The sequence below is a fragment of the Hypanus sabinus genome, chromosome X2 (assembly GCF_030144855.1).
Source record: "Hypanus sabinus isolate sHypSab1 chromosome X2, sHypSab1.hap1, whole genome shotgun sequence".
In the NCBI taxonomy this organism is placed as follows: domain Eukaryota; kingdom Metazoa; phylum Chordata; class Chondrichthyes; order Myliobatiformes; family Dasyatidae; genus Hypanus; species Hypanus sabinus.
In genome coordinates, this window is record NC_082739.1 from 14,047,904 (window position 1) to 14,071,508 (window position 23,605).

Genomic DNA, 23,605 nt, shown 5'->3' on the forward strand with positions numbered 1-23,605 from the left:
GCCTGGAGCTTCCCAATCCCGACGACTCCGCCTATATATAAACACAGAGAATAATAATTTTTTAAAAAAGCAGCGAAAGTGGATCTGCGGCTCGATGTGGCCCCATACCTTGTCGCGGGGTCTGCTGGCGGCGGTGATACTCGCAGGTGAGTGTAAGGGGTTTAATACAGGGACACGGGCAGGTTTCCATTTCGGATTGGAACACGATTACTGGGCAAAGCCCCTCCGAAACCTTGTCAGTTTCAGGGGGCTCCCAGTCGGTCGATGACAGCGAAAGATATGTCATTGGAACTTCTTTTGTGAGGTTGTGGGGTAGATTTCGTAGGGCGTGGGGGAATTATTCTGAACATCTGGATTCTCTCGCGTCGTCTTCCTACACGTTTGGAAGTATTAAAAGTAGAGGGTTCCCTTAAACTCTGTTCCAAATATAAACTTCGAATGGAACTGTCTTTGAATATCGAGTTGAATGTTGGACATAGCGATCTCACAACGTCCGCCCAGTGAACCTGTCTGGAGGGCGAAGTCAGCTCTGGTTGATTACTACAGGTTGGAGCCGGCGGAAGCAGCAGGGTGGTCGGCCATGATGTGAGTTCACGGCAGAACAGGTTCTGAGCTGAATGGCCTTGTCAAACTCTCCTGTGCTTGGCTTCAGGTAAATTACGTCTGTATGTGTGAAATTCGGGGCAGAAGATGGGATAGCTTGAAAGCGCGTACCACCAGTAACAAGAATACCCCGGTGTTACGAGATTCTGGAACGAACTCTCTTACGCCAAAGATTCTAGATCGCTCAATCGATTTCGTTGTAACCCGCGTATTTTATTGTTTACCTGCGTTGCTCTTTATCTGGATATTCTATATATTTCTATTTTATTACCTTGATGTATTTATGTATGGTTTTACAAACAAAATCCATAAGACATAGGAACGGAGTTAAAGCATCGAGTCATCCCTGACAGTCAGTCAAGGCTGATTTATTTCCTCTCATCCCCACTCTCCTGCCTTGTCTCAGTAACCTTCGCCACTCAAGAACCTATAAACCTCTGCTTTAAATATATTTTGGTATATTAGATACAGTACTCTGTGAAAGTCATAGATAGATAGGGAGAGAGGGAGCGCGAGCGCGCTAGGGGGCCTAAGACTTTTTTTGGCACAGAACTGTAGTAATTTTATGTATTGTACTGTACTGCTGTTCCAAAAAAAAGCAAATTTTATGACATATCTGAGTAATGATAAACCTGATTTTGATATGGGTCTCTGTTGTGGACTGAGAGTGGGAAGGAGGTAGGGAGAGGGGAATTGTGGTTGGGAAAAGGGAGAGGGGGAGGGAAGCACCAGAGAGACATTTTGTAATGATCAATAAACCAATTGTTTGGAATCAAATGATCTTGCCTCGTGCCTCAGGGCTGGTTGTGTCTGCATCCACACTATCCCCCGCCCCACCCCTGGCACTCCTTCTCTGCCACCTGTCCCACACCCCCTCCTGGTGCTCTACCCTCGCCATTCCCAATATCCTTTGCTCCCACCGGATTTACAAGCCTGCTCTCTGCTCCATGTTGACAAAATTCTTGGGTACCCTAGCTCTATAAATGTGTCTAAGACATTTGCACAGTACTGTATATTAGAAATGTTTTTACTATGATGACTTTAGTCATGAACTGGTTGGGTTATTGTGTCAGGTCATTGATGTGCACAGGGTTGAAGGACAGTGTCACCGTGCTGATAGCACACGTGTTTGAACCTTGCTGTGTGGGACCGAGTTGTACACGGCCAAGTGAGTGGAAATGCTGTGAGCTGCCCTGTGATGAATGGGAACACTGGCTGAAGGGCAAAGCCATGGCTCTGGCTGGAAATGAAACTGAGGTTGTGATCCCAGCCTGTGCTACCATTGAAAAGCCAGAAAATGCTGGAAAGGCTTTGGGTACTGGTGGATTTCAGACCTGAAACATTGACTCTGCTCTTTCTGCCACTGGTGCTGCCTGTGATCTGTTGAATGTTTCTAGTATTTCCTGTTTTCATTTTGGGCTTTCTACACCTGTATGTTTTGAGGTCTTTGGTTGACAGAACGTTCTTGCTTAGGGAGAGGTTGGATAGATTCCAGATAAAGCTGGGGCACGATGTGATTCCAGCAGTAGAACTGTCCAAGAGCAGATTGGCCAGGCTCAAGGAGATACATGGGCTGGTCCTGTCCCTGTTTGAGTACTTCTGAAAGACCTATTTATAAAGTGCTTTGACCATAAGACACAAGAGTGGAATTAGGCCCTTCAGCCCATCATCTGTTCTGTCATTCCATCATGGCTGATTTATTTTCCCTCTCAATCCATTCTCCTGCCTTCTCCCCATAACCTTTGACTCCCTGACCAATCAAGAACCTACCAACCTCTGCTTTAAGTATACCCAATGATTTGGCTCCCACAGCCATCTGTGGCAATGAGTTCCACAGCCTCTGGCTAAAGAAATTCATCCTCATCTTTGTTCTAAAGGGACACTCTTCTGTTCTGAGGCTGTACCCTCTGGTACTGGACTCCCCCACTAAAGGAAGCATCCTCTCCACATCCACTTTATCTAGGCCTTTCAATATTCAGTAAATTCCACCACTCCCCACATCATTATTCTGAACTCCATTAAGTACAGGCCCAGGGCCACCATTTTGATGTGATCAAGATGCTAAAAAATGTTGAACAAGTACACTTCTCACTTTTCTTTTTACACAGTGCCCGGGAGATCTTCTCACTATCTCCTGCTGAACAATTCCAATACATGGAAATATTTCCCACTCGTACAAACATTCAACATTTGTTAAACCTCCATATGGTCAGGGTCATTCTTGAGCTCAGGGATCAAGTTTTGGTTGCTGAAATTTATCTCACTTTAGGCCATATATCCATCCACCTCGGCTTTTATTGAACCTACCTCTGCAGCTTTCGGTGGCAGGCGAGGCAAGAGGTAAAGAAATCCAGTCCCAAGCAGATGGTCCCTTGTGCTGAGAGATTAAAGCTTCCCACCTCTACCCTAAAAGGAGAAAACAAACCTACAGCATTTGCTCTTTCAGTTCCCCCTTTGAAATTTGTATGTTTTAAGATGTCACTAATTTTTTACAAGGTTGGGCTAATTCATAGGACAACTCAGTCTTTCCAGGAATGAATCTAGTTTGAATTCTTCTTTCCTCCTCATAAATTTCCCTGTGCAGTTTAGCAAGGCTTCAGGACTGCATTTCATTTGCACTGAAGTCCAATACTCTATTGACCTATTAAGTTGTTTTATACAAAAATTATACTTTCTTTTCTTCCGAACAAATGGATAAATTCAAGCTTTGATGTATTACAAACACTTACATCTTATTTTCAAATATTAAGAGATTCTGCAGATGCTGGATATCTTGAGCACTGTGGAAGAAAGGGAAGGAGGAGGGGCACGGAGGGTTTCCTTACCCCCCTCTCTTTTCCATTCCCCATTCTGGTCCCCCTTTCGCCCTTTCTCTTCTCCTCACTGCTCCTCACCTCCCTTTGGTGCCCTCCTCTTTCCCTTTTTTTCCATGGTCCACTGTCCTCGCCTATTAGATTCCACCTACTTCGGCCCTTTACTTCCTCCATCTATCGCCTCCCAGCTTCTTGCTTCACCTCCCCACCTCCCCCACACATCCACCTTCCCCCTCACCTGGTCTTATCCATCACCTGCCAGCTTGTACTCCTTCCCATCCCCCCCACCACCTTATTCTGTCTTCTTCCCCCTTCCTTTCCAGTCCCAATGAACCTGAAACTTTGACTGTTTATTCCCCTCCATAGATTCTGTCTGACTTTCTGAGCTCCTCCTGCATTTTGTATGTTTACAGTTAATTTTCCCCACTCTGAGCCCCTCCCCTTATAAAGGCATATTGTTGTCCTGTTGGAAACCTGAGTTGTCCTTTTCATTTAGTTCCCATGTAGAGGTGTAACTAGTTCCTGATGCTTCCTTCCAGTTACAGCTTGTCTACTTGTGACTTGCTTCTTCATGCTCACTTGATATCTAGAATGATGTGGTAGTAGGAGGTTTGGCAAGCTCTGAGAGGCAGCAATGTGATGAGGGCTGGATAATCTGTTATTAGTGATGTTGGTTGAGAGATAAATATTGGCCAGAAGGCCAGAGAGATTATCTCATGTTTTCCTCGAAATGGTGGCATGAAATTCTTTGCAGCCACCTCTGAGAAGGAAGACTTCAATTTCATGTGCTATCTAATGGGTCGCTGTTTGGTGGAGTATTCCTTCAGTGTCCCATTGAAGAGCTCAACCCACTTTTATTTATGTTGATATACAGTGTGGAACAGGCCCTCCAAGCCCCCCCCCCACCCCCCAGCAATCCCCCTATTTAATCCTAGCCTAATCACGGGCCAACTTACAATGGCTAGCCTACCAACCCTTGTGTCTTTGGACTGTGGGAGGGAACCGGAGCACCCGGAGGAAACCCACGCGGTCATGGGGAGAGCGTACCAACTCCTTACAGGCAGCTGCGGGAATTGAACCCGGGTCACTGGTACTGTAAAGCATTGTACTAACCACTATGCTACTGTGCTGCCCACTTTGAGTGTGATTTGAGCACTTGACCTCTGAGAATGTTAGCAACTGAGGTAAGGTAATACTCTCCAAAATGGGATTTGGGGAGGGAATCCGGAATTGGATCAAACTGCTCTACACAGACATCAGTAGCGCAGTCCAAGTCAACGGGTGGGAAACAGACAGCTTCCCCATCAGGTCTGGAGTCAGGCAGGGCTGCCCTCTCTCCCCTGTCTTGTTCGTGTGCTGCATAGAACCCTTTGCCGAAGCCATCAGGAGGGATGGGGGCATAAGAGGGGTGACGCTGTCAGGCAGCAGAGGGACCCAAGTCAAAACCTCCCTGTGCATGGACGACGCCACCGTCTTCTGCTCTGATCCGAGGTCAGTTCGCAGGCTGATCTGCATCTGCGAACAGTTTGAGCAGGCGTCAGGGGCCAGGGTCAACCGCACGAAGAGCGAAGCCATGCTCTTTGGCAACTGGCCCGACCGATCCAGCGTCCCCTTCACCATCAGGGCTGATCACCTGAAGGTGTTGGGAATCTGGTTCGGAGGGGCCGAGGCGTGCAACAAGAACTGGCAGGAACGGACTGCCAAGGTGAAACAGAAACTGGGACTGTGGGGAGGGCGCTCCCTATCGATAGCGGGCAAGAACCTGGTCATCAGGTGTGAGGTGCTCTCAGGGCTGCTGTACTTGGTCCAGGTGTGGCCAGTCCCCTGCTCCTTCAGCTCGGAAATCACCCGAGCCGTCTTCAGATTCGTCTAGGGATCCAAGATGGAGCGGGTCAGATGGACCACTATGCACAAGTCCCTGGACAATAGGGGCAAAAACATCCCCAATGTCGCCCTCATCCTGATGGCCAGCTTCGTGTGTAGCTGCATCAGGTTGTGTGTGGATCCCAGGTACGTGGGCACCAAGTACCACTACGTGCCCAGGTTTTACCTGTCACCCTGGCTACGAAGGATGGGTCTGGCCCCTTTCCCGCGCAACACCTGTCAGCTGGTCGTTGCCGCCATACCTGTCCTTCGTAGAGAAGTTCTTTCATGTCAACGCCTTTGACCACAGGGCCATCAGGCAGTGGTCAGCACGTAAGGTCCTGCAGGCACTGCAGGAGAAGGACAAGATGGACACAGTGGGGTGGTTCCCTGAGCAGACCGTCCAGTTCATCTGGCAAAATGCCTCATCGCCAGACCTCACCAACAGGTACCAAGACCTCGCCTGGCTGGCGGTGAGAGGGGCCCTCCCAGTCCGATCCCTCCTGCACGTCCGGAACGTCGTCCCCACACCCCTCTGCCCGTGGGAGGACTGCTGAGAGGAGGAGTCGGTGACCCACCTCTTTGCACACTGGGGGTTCGTGGAGAAGATGTGGAGGAGGATGGAAGGGACAGTGTCGAGGTTCATCCCCAGCAGCTGCGTAACAGAGGACTCTCTGATCTACGGGCTGTTCCCGGGGACGCACACAGAGACCAACATCTGGTGCTGCTGGCAGGTCATCAACTCGGTCAAAGACGCTGTTTGGTTGGCCCGAAACTTGGTCTACCAGCACACGGAGATGTCCGTGGGAGAATGCTGCAGACTGGCACATTCTCGGCTGCAGGAGTACGTGCTGAGGCACGCACTCAAACTCGGTGCAGCCACCGCAAAGGCCCGGTGGGGAAGGACCACAGTCTAGGGATCTTCTCCTGCGGGAGTTGAGGGGTGGGGGGGACAGGGTGTATACCCCTGAACAAGTGTATGTAAATATGGAATAACAGAGTGCCACCTGACTGGCAAAGTGTGGGAATGTAAAGATCGTAATGGAAAGGATTGAGAATCATTGTAAAGGATTTGTGAAGGATTGAGAGCCATTGAATGGTTTAATGTACATAATTTTATTTTTGAATAAAGTATATTTTGTTTTTTAAAAAAAAATTCTGTCCATTTAATCCACTTGAATATAAATGGGAAATACATCCATAGTGGTTGGGTTTCAAATTTGGAGAAAACGTTGACCCTCCTGCTTTTTATAAGCTGTATATTATATAAAGGCATTTGGATTAATCATTGAATCCACAAAGAGCCTTGTGAGTGTGCAAGCTTTGAAGTTAATTGCTAACTGTGCTGTTACTCTGGACTGGCCTTTAGGATTTTGCTTAGTTTTGTAAACGCTGCAGATATGTTTTGATAGTGGGGGAAAAGTTGAAGTTGAAAAAAATTAGTTGAAGTAAATGAACTCTGAAACAAAGCATAAAGCTAATGACAAATACAAATAATTTACTGCAATAGCACATTGTGTCAGGAGTAGCATGTGGGGGGTGCCATATCTTGCCTTATCAGCATATTATGTAATTATTTCTCCCTTGTGCTTGTTTACTGCCTCTTAAATTGAACCTATGCTATTTAGTTCAACTGCTCCTTGTGTCAGTGAGTTCCAGTTACCGGACTGAGAGTGTCAGAAGGGTGGCTATTAATGGAAGTGGTCCAGTTGGTTGGTTGTAATTTTAGTCAATGAGAACAGTGCTGTTAAGGGTGGGGTGCAGGAGAGATACTGCAGGAGTATTACATACAAAGTGGGGAGTTTAATCACATGACATTATAATAACTCTCTGATCAAATCAGTCAGGTGATCGGTGAATGTGATCCTCAATTTTCTGACCAGTAAGGATAGGCAGCAACACCAGTGCCATGATTAGTCTCAACAGTGGTGGACCACAAGCCCCCTATTCCACACCCTGTACACTAACAGTGTGACCAGATGCTGCTCCACCTCCACCTCCAGGTTTGTAGTGGGCTGCATCACAGATAATGATGAGTCAGAGTACAGGAAGGAGCTAGAAAGCTTATTGAGCTGATGTTGTCACCAATTACCTGGAACCTGACAACTCTCACTCATTCCTCAATCGTGTTTCATTTACATGTGCGCAAGGAGAACAGTATGGCCCCTGTTGCCACTCGGTTCTGATGTTTGAACAAAGAAATGATATTTTGTACAAAAATTGACCAGATGGATACAGATATCGATCCAATGGAAACATCAGGTACTTTTGAATCCCATACTTGGCATGCTTAAGTACCAATCCTAATAATTATGTTAGGTACTAATATGCAATTAAATCTATGTGTTAAGGTTCAATAATACCTGAGAGTTAGTAAAATAATGGTCCAATAATTAGTGTTGCCCTCAAATCCTTTATTTACATCTTTATCCAGTCTTGGTACACTTAGTGACCTTGGTTCCAAGACTTGAGCATAAAAACTGTACAAAGGAGAGTTGAGCCTGAGTGACTGTACACAGCCCCTCTCAGCTTATCATTTTGATTCGTGCTTTACTGAACTTCCGCACTCACAAAAGGCTGTGCAAAGTGCCTGCACTCTGTTCTGCCAGCTTACAATTTTAACCCTTGCCTTGCTGCAACTTTCAGTGTTATTGCAAAAACCTTCCCGTCAGTGTCAGTAAAACAAAAGAGCTGGCCATTGACTTCAGGAAGGGGGTGGTGCACATGCTGCTGGAGCTCAGAGCGTCCTGATCCAACCATGTAGATGTGGCCAGGAAAGCTCCCCAAAGCCTCTATTTCCTCTTAAGAAATTTGGCATATCGCTGTCAACCCTTGCCATTTTTTGTCAATTTTTGTGCAGCCTGACCAGTGTCTAATAAAGCCTCAATGTTATCTCCTTGCTTTTATATTCTATTCCCCTTGAAATAAATACCAACATTGCATTTGCCTTTTTTTTAATCACAGACTCAACCTGTGAATTAACCTTCTGGGAGTCTTGCAGGAGGACGCCTAGGTCCTGCTGCACCTGTGATGTTTAGTTTTCTCCCCACTTAGATAATAGTCTGCACTCTTGTTTCTTTTACTAAAATGTGTTGTCATACATTTGCCAACACTGTATTCCATCTTCCTCTTTTTGCCCTTTCTTCTAACTTGTCCAAGTCCTGCTGCGAACACATTACAGTACTTCCTCAGCACCACCTACCCCTCCATCTATTTCCGTACCATCTGTAAACTTTGCCTCAAAGCCACCAATTCCATTATCCAAATCGTTGACAATGTGAAAAGTAGCGGACCCAATACTGACCCTTTGGGAACACCAGTAGTCACTGGCAGCCAACTAGAAAAGGCCCCCTTTATTCCCATTTGCCTCCTGCCTGTCAGCCATTCCTCTATACATGCCAATATCTTTCCTGTAACACCGTAGGATTTTATCTTGTAAGCAGCCTTGTGTACAGTACCTTATCAAATGCCTTCTGAAAATCTATGTAAATGACATCCACTGCCTCTCCTTTGTTCACCCTGCTTGTTATTTCTTCGAAGAATTCTCGCAGATTTGTCAGGCAGGATTTCCCTTTGCAGAGCCTGATGGTTGAGGGGTAGTAACTATTCTTGAACTTGGTGGTGACCCTTGGGCTATGCAAAGGTATCCACTGAAGGAGGGACAATCGTGCTGTTCTGTTGGGGAAGGAAGACATAGGAGGATTTGACAATCCTGGGGAAAATGAGACAGTTCAAAACAGGAAACTGGAAGCTTTTGAAGGGCATCAGTAATGCACAGATGTAGGCTTCAAAGGTACATTTTAATGTCAGAGAAATGTATACAATATACACCCCGAAATGCCTTTTCTTTGCAAACACCCTCAAAAACAGAGGAGTGCCCCAAAGAATGAATGACAGTTAAATATTAGAACCCCAAACTACCACCCCAGCCCCCCTCCCTCCTGCACGTAAGTGGTGGCAAAAACAATCCCCCCTTTCCCCACTTGCAAAAAAAAGTGGGAAGAGATTCGACAAAAGGAGAAAATGGTAAGAGCTGAGAAAGGAAAAAAGAAATTCTGCTTGGTGAGGAGAAGCTGGGATGATGAATGCTTCTGGACTTTAGTCTGTGGAGTGTAGAGGACTCTTGGATCTGTGACGTTGCAGGTTGTTTGAGGAGCGAGATGGGTAGTGGTAGTACAGAGGAGAGAGATCTTCAGAGAACGTGTAGTTGGTGACCTAAAGTCCCAAATGGGAAGGGACAATCCAGGGCATTTGTTAAATGAGGTATATAAACAAAGATGATTAAGGAAATGGGTGCAAAAATCAGGTTTAATATCATTGGCATATGTTGCAAATTTGTTAACTTTACAGAAGCAGTAATATGTAATACTGTACATGATAATATAGAAAAAAACTTTTACATTAAATATGTGTATGTCTATTGTTACGAAGGATGAACAGCTCTGATGGGCAGAAGGGTGCAAGGTTGCCCATGTCCCCCTCCCCTGGGAGAATTACAAACTGTTACTGTTGCCAGGCTGTTAATGAGAGAGAAAGAGATGGAACAAAACATAATGGGACTGGAACATTTACTTCAGACAAGGGTGAGATAACAGCGGGGGGGGGGGAAGAGAGACCATATAATGACTCCTGTAAGACTCACGGCTCCAGAGAGGCTGTTTACTTGGTACTATTCTGTTCACTAAAATTCCTCAGTGGACAGCTGGACTGGGCTGGTTTGATGGGCTAAGCCATTCAAAGCTGATTGACACCTGAGACCCCGTGAGTAGGGATAAAAGTGAGGTCTGGGGAGACACCCCTCAGACACACCAAGAGACACACTAGTGAGCACTGCTTAAGTGTTGGAACCCACAAGAAAAGTGTGGGGCATCGGACACCGAACGAAGGATCGGTCAATTTTAACTCAGTGTTTATAGCGAGGCCGTTGGGGGCTTGTGTGTGTGTCCACCCTTGCCTGGGTGACGAGTCCATCATAGAAGAACGGTCTAGCTCAGGGGTTGGCAATCCGCGGCTCTGAAGCCACATGTGGCTCTTTCATCTCTGTGCTGCGGCTCCCCGTGGTTTGTTAGTTTTTAAAATGTAATTCGAAATTTGAAGGTTATGGTGATCTTGTACAATCTAAAAAAGTTGTGGAGACCCCATTTCCTGGCACATCCGAACTGGCTCACAATTAGCCACCGTTCCAGCTAAGGGAGATAGCCTACGGGGGTTTGTGAGTACGTGTCTTTTGGAGCATCCGCGCCCACGGGGACGGATTGAGGGAGGCTTTAAATCAAGGCTGTTTAGTTCGAATAAAGTTACCTTTGACTGCAGTGTCTTTATTTTAGCGCTGCGTGTAGCACACCGCCACAATGTGTTTTTTATCGCTATTAATATACATCACCACTGCCAATGCCTGACACCCGCCAGTGCGCGCTTTCTTTTAATTCTTCGATCCAAGGTAGGCTAACTATGGAGTAACCTTCAACCCAACGTCTTTTTTTCGGAGTTCAAAATGTTTTTGTTGCATGCAGAAATGTAATTTCGTTTTCTCTGCAGGAGTTCATCAATTTCATAAATGCAACACATTATAGTTTGTTTATACATAGCATAAAGGCAAAAAAAACCGTCGTATGCAGTGTTATTTCATTTTAAATGTCAAACGGGTTTTGTGGCTCCCAGTGTTTTCTGTGGGAAATGGGTCCATATTGGCTCCTTCAGTGGTAAACGTTGCCGACCTCTGGTCTAGCTAAAGGACAGAGGGGTCATACCTGAATGGCCACAACAACACATCGACGGATCAAGAATGTAAAGGAAGGTTTGACTGGCTGTCACTGTTTTCTCTCCTCTCCCCCCCTCCCCCAGCCTGTATGAACTGAACTTTATATTCACATATGACAATTCATTACCCCCTAGACATCGATAGAGCTTGTTTATTATTGATTAATATTATGCCCATAGAAAGTGGATGGCAGAGGGGAAGAAGCAGTTCCTGAATCACTGAGTGTGTGCCGTCAGGCTTCTGTACCTCCTTCCTGACAGTAACAATGAGAAGTGGGATGTCCTGGGTGGTGGGGGTCCTTAATGATGGACGCTGCCTTCCTAAGGCACTGCTCCTTGAAGATGTCTTGGATACTACGGAGGCTAGTCCCCATGCTGGAGCTGACTAATTTTACATGTTTCTGCAGCGTATTTCGATCTTGTGCAATAGCTCCTGCCCCCCCCCCCCCACCAAATGGTGATGCAGCCAATCCGAATGCATCGTACATTACAATAAATTTCCAATTCACTATAGATGACTGATAATTTCAAGAAGTGACTTGAATTTCAAAACCTTGGGAAGTCCCAAACACTTTATTGCCATATCCTTTTATAGTCACTGTCCAACATAGGAAGTGTAGCAGCCCTTTGGTACACAGCAAACCCTGCTAATTGGAAGTGATAAAAGATGGTCCACTTTGCACACAAAATGCGGAAGGAACTCGGCAAGTCAGCCAGAATCTATGGAGGGGAATAAGCAGTCACCGAGAACTTTCAGCCGACTTGCTGAGTTCTTCTGGCATTTTGTGACTGTTGTTTATGATTTCCAGCATCTGCAGAGTGTTGATCACTTCTTTCATGATGCTTGTGAGGGTAAATTTCGGCAAGGACAGAGAGGAAGAAGTATTCTTATGGAATCTAGCTGTAGCTCCATGATAAGAGGTGTATAATATCAGAGGCAAATATCAACTTGCTTCTACAACAATGTAGGATATTTAATTCTGTTTGAGGTTCCCACATCAACGTGCTTTTTATCCTTAGTCTGACGAATGTAGCTTCTCATCGCCCACACCAATATGAATGTTGTAAATCTAGACTTGTATTTCAGAAGTGAGGAATCCAAATCCACAGATGTAACTTTGAGAATTTGTTAATCTCAAAGTGAAAAGATGGTTTCACTAAAAATGAACATAACATCTTTTGAATATTGGGCAACTTGATAGCCCTACCAAGTTACCCATTTTAGCTCCTATATGACGCCAGTCTCATGACAAACATGTCATTAAATTGTATTAAACTGCCAGTTCATGGACAAAGGGCGAGTGACTATTTGACAGTGAGCACGATTTCCTAGAAAAACAATTAACTCTTTCATAGTTTCTGGTAAAATTAATGGTCTCCTTATAGCACACTTCAAAGATGTTGGGAAATTAACCATTTATTCAGAACTGATACAAGGAGGTAGAACAGAGGCTGTATGTGCACAGCATGAAGTTTGTATTTGCTATAACATACTGGAGGCCATTTAGACCATTCTGACTTTGTCAGTGTCTCACTTCCTCAGTAATTCCCCTGTAACTCATTCTTTGTCATATCTGTTCATTATTGCAGCCCCTCCCCAATTCTCTCAGTACGCCCTATATAAAGGGCGATGTACAGGAGATAATTAGTCTACCGCTTGGCATGTTGTTGGAATGTGGGAGGAATCCGAGCACCCAGAGGAAAGCCACGCAATGCAGGGACAATGTGGAAACTCTGCACACAGACAGCAGCAATTGAACCTAGTTTGCTGAGGCTGGTGAGACAGCTATACTCCCTGTAGTGGCACTGACCCACTTCCTGTCATAAAGTTTAAATATCAAAATCAGATGGTATGTCCCATGCTGAGTGTTTGAAATGATACTGCAAGGAATGTTAGCGTGGGCGAGTAGGGACACGCCTGGGCAAAAATGTTCTGCTACGCCAAGAAACATAATTATTTTATTGACTATGAACTTGCTCTTTGGGGTTTGGCCCAAGAAACTTCATAAATACTTGGCACCACAATGCACTGAACTGATGAAATGGTCTGTATGCAAGTTAGGTGAAATATTTGATCCTGATGAAGGGTCTCAGCCCGAAGCGTTGACTGTTCACTCTTCTCCATAGATGCTGCCTGGCCTGCTGAGTTCCTGCAGCAATTTGTGTGTGTTGCTTGGATTATTTGATATGACTAGCTTTGCATTTTGAGATTGTAAAACATTGGGAAATTGTTTGGGTTTGGGGTAATTAGGGGAGAAAAGGTGAGGTGAGAAGATTCCTTTTCCCCAGTGTAAGAAAATGTGCATGATATTTCCATGACAAGTTTCCATAAGGATTTCAAACTGTATCATTGAAGGATTGAAATTGCAGAGCTGGAGTGAAATAGGGGAAGGGATTCACTGGATAACTTTTCCAAAGAGATGGCATGTGCAATATTAGGCACAGAAATAGATCCTTTGTCCTGCTGAGTCTGTACTGACCATTGAGCACTCATTTACACTAATTCTGTTTTTCACTCCCCACATTCCCATCAGTTCCTTCCATAATCTAGCCCCCTCCTTCACACTTGAGGCTATTTACAGTGGACAATCAATACACCAATTTTCATGCTCTTGGAATGAAGGGTGTTTTCACATGGTCACAGAGAGCGTCTCTGTCTTTGCCTCACACAGAGACAGCACTGGAGACGGGGATTGAACCTGTTCACTGATGCCGTGCCTTAAGCCACATTCTCTTGGGCAGATATCCCATTCACTCAAAGTGTGGTTTTAAGGGACAGTTGTTGGATTCAGGTTTCAGCTGGAATGACCTTGAAACTTGTAGCTGGACCTAAAACCTTGAAACATATTTTGTGGTGCTAATATTTGTATGGGCCAAAGTACTGTTGTGAGATTGTTTATCTGTACTTTGCAGCTGGTGGTTATTTTGATGTTTTATTTCCTGCAGTATTTAGTGCTCGAGATGCTAACTGATATGTTGTAATCTGAGCCCAGCTAGTGGTGCTACCTCTTCAGTCTTTTACCCAGTTGATCCTGTTCAGCACAATGCTGAAATAAAACTCCCATGACTCACTTGCAGTTGACTCAATAGTTACAATAACAAAAATTGTTTTTCACTAGACTAAGTTTACATGAAGCAGGTTGCTTTTGTTAATCACACTGGCTTCACATTAAGATTAATTACCCTTATTTCTAGGACCTGGGCAGTATTGTTGGAGACATACAGTATTTGTCAAGGATTAATTTTATTTTCCATTTACCTTTAAATGTATTGGGCATTTGCTGTGAAGGGCAGTGCAGGACAGGTCCTCTGAAATGATAACACTGAGGAATTTAAAATAGCTGACCCTCTCCACCTCTGATCCTCTAAGGACTGGCTTGTGGACCTCCTCTTGAACTCAATAATCAGCTCCCTGCATCATAAGTGTTTACAGGGCAGTGTGCAGTGATGGGAGTAATAGAGAGAGGGGGGTTGGGGGATAACTAGAATGGTTGATCAGATTAACTGCATGGGGGAAGAAACTGTTAAGATTGTGTGAAAGCCTTGTTTTAATGGCTGTATAGCATTTTCCAGGACGGAGCTTTTGGAAAAGGCAGTTTGCTGGGTGGATGGTGTCTGCAATGATTTTCCTTGTCTACTTTTTTGCCCTGGACGCATACAAGTCTTGCAGTGATGGTAGACTGCAGCTAATTGCCTGTTCTGCTGACCTGATAGCTTGCTGTAGTTTTTGTTTATTGTGAGAGGAAATGCTGCACAAAACCAGACAGTAATAGCTGATGTGAGGATGCTTTCTATGATGGCAATGCAGAATTGCTCTAGTATGTTCTGCAGAAGATAGAATTTTACCACCTGCCGCAAGAAGTACATCCTCTGCTGAACCTTTTTGTTAGTGAAGTAGATGTGGTTCTCCCACATGGGGTCCTGTGAAATAATGGTGCTAACTATAGAGTTGTTGATGATTGGGTGGTGAGGAGACACATTTCACTTGAAATTGAATATGCATCTCCATGGCTTTGAGGGCATTCAGCTCCAATCTGCTGTGATTGCATGAAGACAATAGGTTGCTTATTTGCTGGTGGTAGTTGGATTAGTCATCTCCCGTAATTAATCCAATGACAGTAGATCATTGGAGTGCAGTCATTGGTGTAAGGGGAAAATAGGAGATGGGAGGGAACACTCCCCAGTGGTGCTCAAGTGCTGAGCCCATCCTGAGTTGTTACAGGATCAGGGAGGCCAGTCTGACAACTTCTGTTCACTATGATCACACCCACCATTGTGCTCAAATCTATTTATCAAATGTTTTTGTGTTTGGGAGCTGTGACAGTGTTCTTGACAGTGTTCCCATATCTCATTAAGGTTGGTGTATCAACAGCAGTTGGTCTGGATAAGTTTCGGTGTGGGCTGTAATGCGAGAATGGTTTGAGAATTGAGGTCTTTCCTATTGGTACCTGGAGTCAAGGATGATGTTTGTTTATACCAAGCCACCTTGACCTCTCTCAGAGCAGAGAAATCTCCCCCATCACCATATTCCATATTCTTTAACCAATATCCTCATGGCAGACAATATGCTCAACGTCTCATTGCTGTTTGCTACAGAGACTTGCCCACTGGGATGGATCATTATTTCTGTTAGAATATTTGCCTTCATGTGGTATTAGAAATGGGAACTAAAGAGTGGGTGAATGTTCTGTGGGACAGCAGAAACAAGTTAGGCGATCTTTGCAATGTCTGTCCCAAACAAGTTGCTAGTTTCACTTAGTTGCTTTTTGTCCCATATCCAGCCCTTTCCTATCCATGTACCTGTTTAAATGTCATAATTGTATTCGCCTTTGCCACTGGCAGCTCATTCCACATATTCGCGTGAAAAGTTTGTCTCTTGGGTTCTCTTAAATTTCCACTCTTAAACCTAATCCCCATAATCTGGGGGAAAAGACTGGCTATTCATCTCATGATCCACCTATTCATCTATGACCCTCCATGATTTTCCCTCAACCTCCTACACTCCAGAGGAAAACAGTCCTAGCCTATCCAGTCTCTCCTTATTCCTTTTTATCCCTGGTAGGAAGATTGAGGTTTTGACTGTTTTTAGACTATTTTTACAAGTGATCTTTCTAAGGGAGGCTCCTTCCAGATTGGCAGCATCTGCTACAGGGTGAAGTGCTCTTTTCTAAGAGATTGCCTAACCCATTCCTTGTGAATGATGAGTGTATGTTTAAAAATAATGTCAAGGAAGTATTCACAGGAATTGAGATTTATGCAAAGTGAAGTTAATAATCAGAACAGTAGTTGTTGTGTAATAATTGAATACACAGGAACTGTGCCTTTGTACAGCACATGACTCTTACCCGAGAAACTGCAGGTCTGTACACTTGTGAAGTGAGTGGTGTTAATCTTGCTGAACGGTAATCTATTTCCTGTGCAGGTATCAGCAACGTTGCTGGTGTTCACATGTACACAGAAGGCAATGTTGAGGCTCGAAATGGCACCGAACGCCGTCTGAAGTGCACATTTCAATCCAACTTCCCTGTTGGGAAACAGACAAGTGTTACCTGGTCCTTCCGACCTGACAGCGGTGACAAAGAGGAAGTTGTGAGTATCCTGGGTGAAGTTCCAGCACAAAATGAACTCTTGGACTGGGAATGCAATAACAGAACAACACGAGCTCAGTGTTACTTTGATTAATCGCTTCCCAACAGGTGTCTCCTGCCCCAAATAATGTGGCTTGGACTCGCCTCCCTAGATACGGTTTGAATCCTGTGCCACACAAACTGCATGTCTCAGGCAAAACCAGCATTGGAATCCTTGAGTTAGAAAGCGCAGAAACATGCCCTTTTGCCCAATTCATCGATGCTGAGCTCGGAGTCTCCCTGAGCAATCTCCTTTGCCTGCATTTGGCCAATATTCCTCTTACTCTATCCTAATCATACCCACTGCCACCACTTCTTCTGGCAGCTTGTTTCAGATACCCCTCGCTTTCTGTATGGGGGAAAATCTTGCCTCTCATTATCACTTATAAATTTTTCCCTCTCGCATCGAACCTGCGCACGCTAGTTTTGTGAACACAGCTCAGCACATCACAAAGACCAGCCTCCCCTCTCCAGACTCTGTCTAAACTCCTCAACTCGTTAGTAAAGCAGCCAGCATGATCAAGGACCCCCATCCCCCCCAGACATTCTCACTTCTCCCCTCTCGCATTGGAGGAATAGATACAAAAGCCTGAAAGCACCTACCACCAGACTAGAGGACAGCTTAAAATCCCACTGTTCTTAGACTCTTGACTGGGCCTTTTGTCCGATAAGATTGTCTCTTGGCTTCACAATCTACCTCATTATCATCTTGCACTTCATTCTTTACATGCACTGCACTTATTTCAGTAGCTTTATACTCTTTATTCTGCACTGTTATTATTTTACCTTGTTCTACCTCAACACACTGTGTAATGATTTGATCTGTATGAACAATATGCAAGACGAGCCTTTCGCTCTGTCTCAGTACATGTGATAATTTGAGACGATAAACCAAAGGATTCCCTACCTTGGGTAAAAGACTGTGACTATCCCCGTCATGATTTTATAACCGGTTTTGTCACCCCACCTCTAACTTCCTTTGTTCCAAGGAAAAAAGTTCCAGTCTGTCCGGTTTTTCCTCAGAAATCAAGCCCTCCAGTCCTGGCATCGTCCTTGTGAATGTTCTCTCCACCTTGTCTGGCTTAAATTGTCCATCTCTAACTGCCTTTTGAAGGTGGAGCCCTTTGAGTGAATGTATTTCCCTGTTGTTTCTGGGCAGGGGATTCCAAAACTTAGACCCGGCGATGATAAAGGGCCACTAATGTATTTGCAGATCAAGATTGTGTTCATGAGTTGCTGGCTTCCCATGCACCTATTCACCTTGTCTTTCTCCATGGTGGTGGCTGTGGGTTTGGAAGGTCCTGCTGAAGCAGGGGTTCCCAACCACTGACCCCTTGGTTAATGGGAAGGGTCCAAAGCATAAAAAAAGTTGGAAAACCCTGTTCTAGAGTAACTGTAGTGCATTTTATAGATGATAAACTGGCCTAGTGGCAGAGAGGTTGCTTGTTTGGGGCTGTGGGTGGCATGGTAAAATCATAAAACATAAGAGCAGAATTAGGCCATTCAGCCCATCATCTTCTCTGCCATTCCATCATGGCTGATTTATTATCCCTCTAAATTCCATACTCCTGCCTTCAGCCCAAAATCTTTGTACCCTGGCTAATCAAGACCCTATCAACCTCCACTTTAAATATACTCAATGACTTGGCTTCCACAGCCATCTGTGGCAATGAATTTCGCAGATGAATGCAATCCAGCTTGTCTTCCACCCAGACAACACTGGATGACAGGCCTCTGCTCCCTCCCACACCAGCATCTCCAGGCAATTGTCAAGTACTCCATCATGAATGAGTCCTGTATTCCACCATATCAAAGGAAGGATGTGCTGTCATCTGAGAAGGTCCAGAGGAAGTAAAGACCTTGGGGTGTCAGAATGGGAGTTGCTCACCGCAGGATACCTACTTTGGGAGATGAGAAATTTTAATTGTAGTGAATTATAATTTGGAGTGCCCTGTCTGAGGGGATATGGAAACAGAGGCCAAAGCCTCCTATAAAAAGGAATCTGATGAACAATCTTAAAGGAAAACATTTTACAAACTACTGCAGGAATGGGATTAATTGCATTACCGAAGATGCAGCATAATGAACAAAATAACTGCTTTAAGGAGGAGAGAAAGAACATAAGAAACAGGAGTAGGGTTGGGTTGAGAAAGGAGTGCCAATGACTTGTTTACAAGTAAAAACTTCCACACTTTCCCATTCATTACGGTCGTCCCTTAACCGTGGAATATTCTGTCATTGATTGGGTATGTTGTGTAGTCACTTCTCCCTGTGCACCTAATAAGGAGTGGTTAGATATTGTACAAAGTCCCTCTGCACTGCCCCACCCATCAAACTAATTCCAGGGCAGGCACAGCACTGGTTAGATTCAAAATTCCTTTATATTGTCACACCAAAGATTCTGAGAGCAGGAACAGCTTTGATTAGGCACAAAGTAAAGCCCCTTGAGCACCATGCTGATGGGGATACTGCCCAAGTTGTTCATCAGCTTCTCCTTCTCTCCATAGGTCATGTATTATCTTGAGCAACCATATGCATCTTCAACTGGACGGTTTAAGGAACGGGTGGTGTGGTCAGGAAACATCTGGAGAAAAGATGTATCGATTACCATCACTGACCTACAGTTTTCGGACAATGGAACTTTTATGTGCGGCGTGCTGAATCCTCCTGATGTGGAGCTGGTCCTTGGTGAAATCAAACTTTCTGTTGTGCATAAAGGTTTGTTTCAAGTTGCCTCTAATCTGCTGTTTTGCTTCATTGCATGATAAAAATGAATTAGGGTGAATCTGCTGGAACACGGTGACATCTGCAGGCTGCGCCCAGCACACTCTTGGCGCAAAAGATGCATTTTCCAGTATGATTCAATGTACGCATGGCAAATAAAGCTAATTTTTAAAAAATAAATCTGAACTCCTTTCTCCATCAGGGAAAGCTGGATAGTGGTCCAGACGGGAATGGGGCTGTTTCAGACTATTCCTCACATCTGTCTGCCTGGATTGAGTTTGGGAACCTGTCTGGGTTCAGAGAATTCATTCAAATTCAGTAACGTATTCTCACGCTGCTGTCTCTCTCAGTGTCTTGCACCTTATCCTCCACTTGCACTGCACTTTCTTGGTAGCATTTGTACCACCTCGACATATTGATGTGATGAAATTAGCTGTATGGATGCACGCAAATCAAAGATTTTCACTGTACCTTCATGGTGTGGCAATAATAAACCTTTTTACCCAATCCCACAGTCACTTACTCGGAGATGCTGATCTTGGGGATTGTGATCGGAGGAGCGACAGGGCTGGTGATCCTGATTGTGGTCGTGATGGTTACCGTGCAGCTCTGCCGGAAATCGAGGGATTTCATAGATGACGAGGAAATGGAGCAGGAGCCACAGAAGGGGGAGCTAGAATATCAAGGCAAAGATGGGTAAGGGGCAGCACTCTACCTCCCTCTGTAGAAGGGTGACATCAGGTCCTGATGCCTCAGAGTCCACTTTGAGAGTCCACTCTTCCTGCTTTGTCCTCTCAACAGCCTAGTTTCGGGTCATCTGGCAATTAATCTGGTGTTTAGAAAAGAATGTGAAAGTCATTGAGTTCCCCCCACCCCCTCTCTCTCTCCCCCCCACATTTTCCCTCAGCTGTGTCACCTCTACCCTTTGTTCTCTAACCCCTTTTTTTGCCACCTCACCCTTTTGTGCCTTCCTTCCTCCATTCTCACTCTTCCCACTCCCGATTAATTCTCAAATTTCTCTAACTGCTAAGATATAACTTGCGATCTTTCCACCATGAGGGAACAGAAATACCAAGGCCCTGTTCTCAAATGCTGCGGTTTACAACATTAAAGTGGACGAACCAACAAGCAAGAATCAGCAGTATTAAGATTTGCAGAGGCTTTACGGCTCAGTCCTGGTGTGGATTCCTAAAGGGAAGTTGTGTGAACCCATTTTCCATCACTTAAGCGGGTTTTCCAGATTTGGGTATGTTTACAAGAACTAGTGGAGATCATATTGAAACATAGAAGATCCAAAGGGGTTGCGAGAGGGGAATTGTTTTCGGTAGTTGGAGAGTCTCGAATAAAGTGATGATCATTTAAAACGAAGGTAAGTCAGCATCACTTCTCTCAGAGGGGAGTGAACTCTGAAATTCTGTTCTTCAGGGGGTCGAGGAGGCGAATTGTTAGAGGTGCTTACAATGGCAGTTGATAAATTTTTGAAAGATCATGGACTGAAGGCCATGAAGATCTGGCACAGAGGAGCAGAGGCCTAGGGTTGATCAAACATGATCATGCTGAATGGTGGGCCAGGCTTTGGGGACCAGGTGGTCAACCCCTGCTCTTGTTTTCACTCCCATGAACTTGCTGGGCCCTGCATCCTAGGCCTCGAGTCTTGTTACTCCCTGAAATACCAGTTGCCAAGGTCATGGGTTGATCCTCCTCTGTATTCTCTTAACAGTACGGAAATGGAGAAGTTAAATGGTGAGATGATGAGTTTTGCGGAAGAGGCCAAGTCAGCAAGGGTTCCCTGAAGACTGACAGAGTAAGGTACCTGACTCAACAGTTTGTTGTTTTATAAAATACCTATAGCCCATGACCCAGCATGATCTTTCCCACCAGCTGCATCCCAGCTGATAGCTCATGGGCTCAAGGCCTACTCCTGAGACTGTGCGAGCACTGCCAGAGAGGCCATTGATGAGGTAATTCACTGTTTCTGAAACAGCACTGAGGCATAGCTGGGATTTGGATAAGAGATTCTGACCTTTTAGACTGCTGTAAAAGATCCTCTGGTTTTTGAAGAAAAGGTGTGTTCCTGACTCAGTGAAAGGCCAATATTTTTGTTCCCTCAACTAACATCACTGAAACAGGTTTGCTGTGTGTAATTTAGCTGCTTTATTTCCTGCACTGCAACAGTACTGTGAATGTGAAGAACTTTGTAATGTCATACCATGCCATGAAAGATACTGTAGAAATCAAGACTTCCTTTGCTTCCCCACGCTGCCACCCTCTTCTGCACCCCCCACCCCCCCAACCCCCCAACCCCACAGCCCCATACTGGCCTGCCCAAGTGCTAAGGCACATGTGGGAGAATCCTTGCTGCTGTGTTCCTTCCCCTTCTGAAACCCATCCCTACCCTGGTTGCAATTGAATTTCAATTTGCATTTGAAAACTGTCGTGCCTCTCCTCTGTGCCTTACCCAATTCCCACTTGCTTCTTAGGATTGCAATCCCACATTGGGATGGGAATTCCAGTGCCATGCTGAAGGTGTACAAGTCAAGGAGCTATTGGGTGGGTAATGGGGATCTTTGGAGAGAGGAGTCAGTCACAGTCCAACCCTTTATCATTATCAACACCTCTGATTAGTTTTCAGCCTTTGAAACTCAAGGGAATGAAGTCTGTTCTCCTTGGAACTAAAGAAATTCCCTATATAGGATCTGACCAGCACCAAGATCCATAACTCACAGTATTCCCAGAGCTTCACTGACAAGATTGCTCAACTCTGGCTACCTTGCAGTTGGAGAAGATGTTCCCATATTATGGTTGGGTTGGATATCCCAGGTTTTGATCCAGTGACCAGCTGGTGTAATGTTAGTGAGATGTTGGTGATCCAAGGTTTCTGGCAAATCTGGAAGAGCAAAATGCATCTGATGGTCCTGAAATATCAAATGTAACTGTAACCATGGACCCTCTGTCTTTTATAAAATGGTTTTCTTTGTCTTTTCCAGATCAGTTGCAGAACAAAGTTTAATTTTAACGAGAGAAGAAGCAAGATTTTAAAATAAACCTCGTGTCTGTCACCTTCCATAGAGGGAGCATTTCAGACTATTATCCTCCTGCTGTTCAGCACTTCATGCCTGATGCTGAAGTCATTACACTAACAGTGTTATCCTTGAACCCAGAGACCAACATCGTTCTGTTACAGGTAGCTGAGGCCCAAAGCATGCCAGGAATTTGGCGACTCCGTCAGAGAATAATCCAGGCTCAAGAAATGTAGTGGTTACATCACTAGAATATGAATCCACAAAATTTGAATTTAACTCTCACCAAGGAAGTGTGAGAATAGAAAACTTACAAGAAAGATTCTGATAGAGGGAATGCTAAAGCTGCCGGATGTTTGGAAAATTCAACAGGTTTACGAATATTCTTTGGAGAAGGGAACACGCTGTTCTTTCTCACATTGGTTCTATATGTGACTCTAGCTCAATGTGATTTCTTTTTAACTGTCCTCTGAATAAGCTATTCAATAGTATCAAAGGCAGCTTCCCAGGCACCAGCATTTCCAAACAAAGGTCTGCCATGTTTGCTGAACATCTAGGGCTGGACAATAAGCGCCAGCTTAGCCTGATAGCGCAATCAAGCTCTAGATTGGGAGATTCTTCACCGCTGTGAGATCCCTACACAGAGCAGCTTCGCTTCACTTTATCTGCTGATCTGTTCCATTCTCTTTCTTCAGCTTACTTGCCTCCATCCTCTCCAAGGGGCAGTAACTTGCTGAGTTTTGAGACTGCTGGATACTCGTAGGCCTTTTGTACTGTAGAAACTCCTCAGCTGCTGCCTCAATCACAATCCCAAAATAATCCAGGTTCTGCTCCTGAGGCAATAATCAAGAGTTATTAATGGAAATTATAATGTCTCTCTGATTTTTTTTAAAATTTTACAGAGATTCGGGATCTCAGTTTAGTTCTCCCTTTAAAGATAATACAGAATGGGAAGAACTGTTTTTAACTACTGAACATCTGTTACTGATCTGTAAATATTAAAGTAAACTTGAAAACTTTTTTAAATTGCTCTTAAAGGTGTATAGATTTATATTTAATTGATAAATTTCTTGTATGTGAAATGTATTTTCACGTTTGCAATTGCATAAAATAAAACAATGAACATGGAGTTGTAGTTAAAAGCAAGGTGTTGGTATTTGGTTGATAATACCATCTGTTGAACTATCAACCACTC

The 23,605-nt window shown here is 44.6% G+C and overlaps 1 protein-coding gene across 4 annotated transcripts; it reads left to right on the top strand.

The window, feature by feature from the left end:
• Nucleotides 1–13: 13 nt before the first annotated feature.
• Nucleotides 14–23,539, top strand: LOC132385175 (myelin protein zero-like protein 2). Of its 4 annotated transcripts, none has more exons than XM_059957023.1 (6): nucleotides 14–146; nucleotides 16,462–16,628; nucleotides 19,174–19,384; nucleotides 19,906–20,086; nucleotides 21,111–21,199; nucleotides 22,378–23,539. In XM_059957023.1, exons 1-5 carry the CDS (start codon nucleotides 95–97, stop codon nucleotides 21,181–21,183), a joined length of 684 nt encoding a protein of 227 aa, XP_059813006.1. In that variant the 5' UTR covers nucleotides 14–94; the 3' UTR covers nucleotides 21,184–21,199; nucleotides 22,378–23,539. The 4 variants fall into 4 exon arrangements, with proteins under 4 accessions (XP_059813006.1, XP_059813007.1, XP_059813008.1 ...); XM_059957024.1 differs by having other exon boundaries at nucleotides 21,111–21,194; XM_059957027.1 differs by lacking the exon at nucleotides 14–146 and adding an exon at nucleotides 486–652.
• The last annotated feature ends 66 nt before the right edge of the window (nucleotides 23,540–23,605 follow it).

Coding starts and splice junctions, on each gene's coding strand:
- LOC132385175 (XM_059957023.1), top strand. CDS start 95: ATGTGGCCCCATACCTTGTCGCGGGGTCTGCTGGCGGCGGTGATACTC. Junction 147..16,461: donor GGCGGCGGTGATACTCGCAG/GTGAGTGTAAGG, acceptor TTTCCTGTGCAG/GTATCAGCAACGTTGCTGGT. Junction 16,629..19,173: donor GCGGTGACAAAGAGGAAGTT/GTGAGTATCCTG, acceptor TTCTCTCCATAG/GTCATGTATTATCTTGAGCA.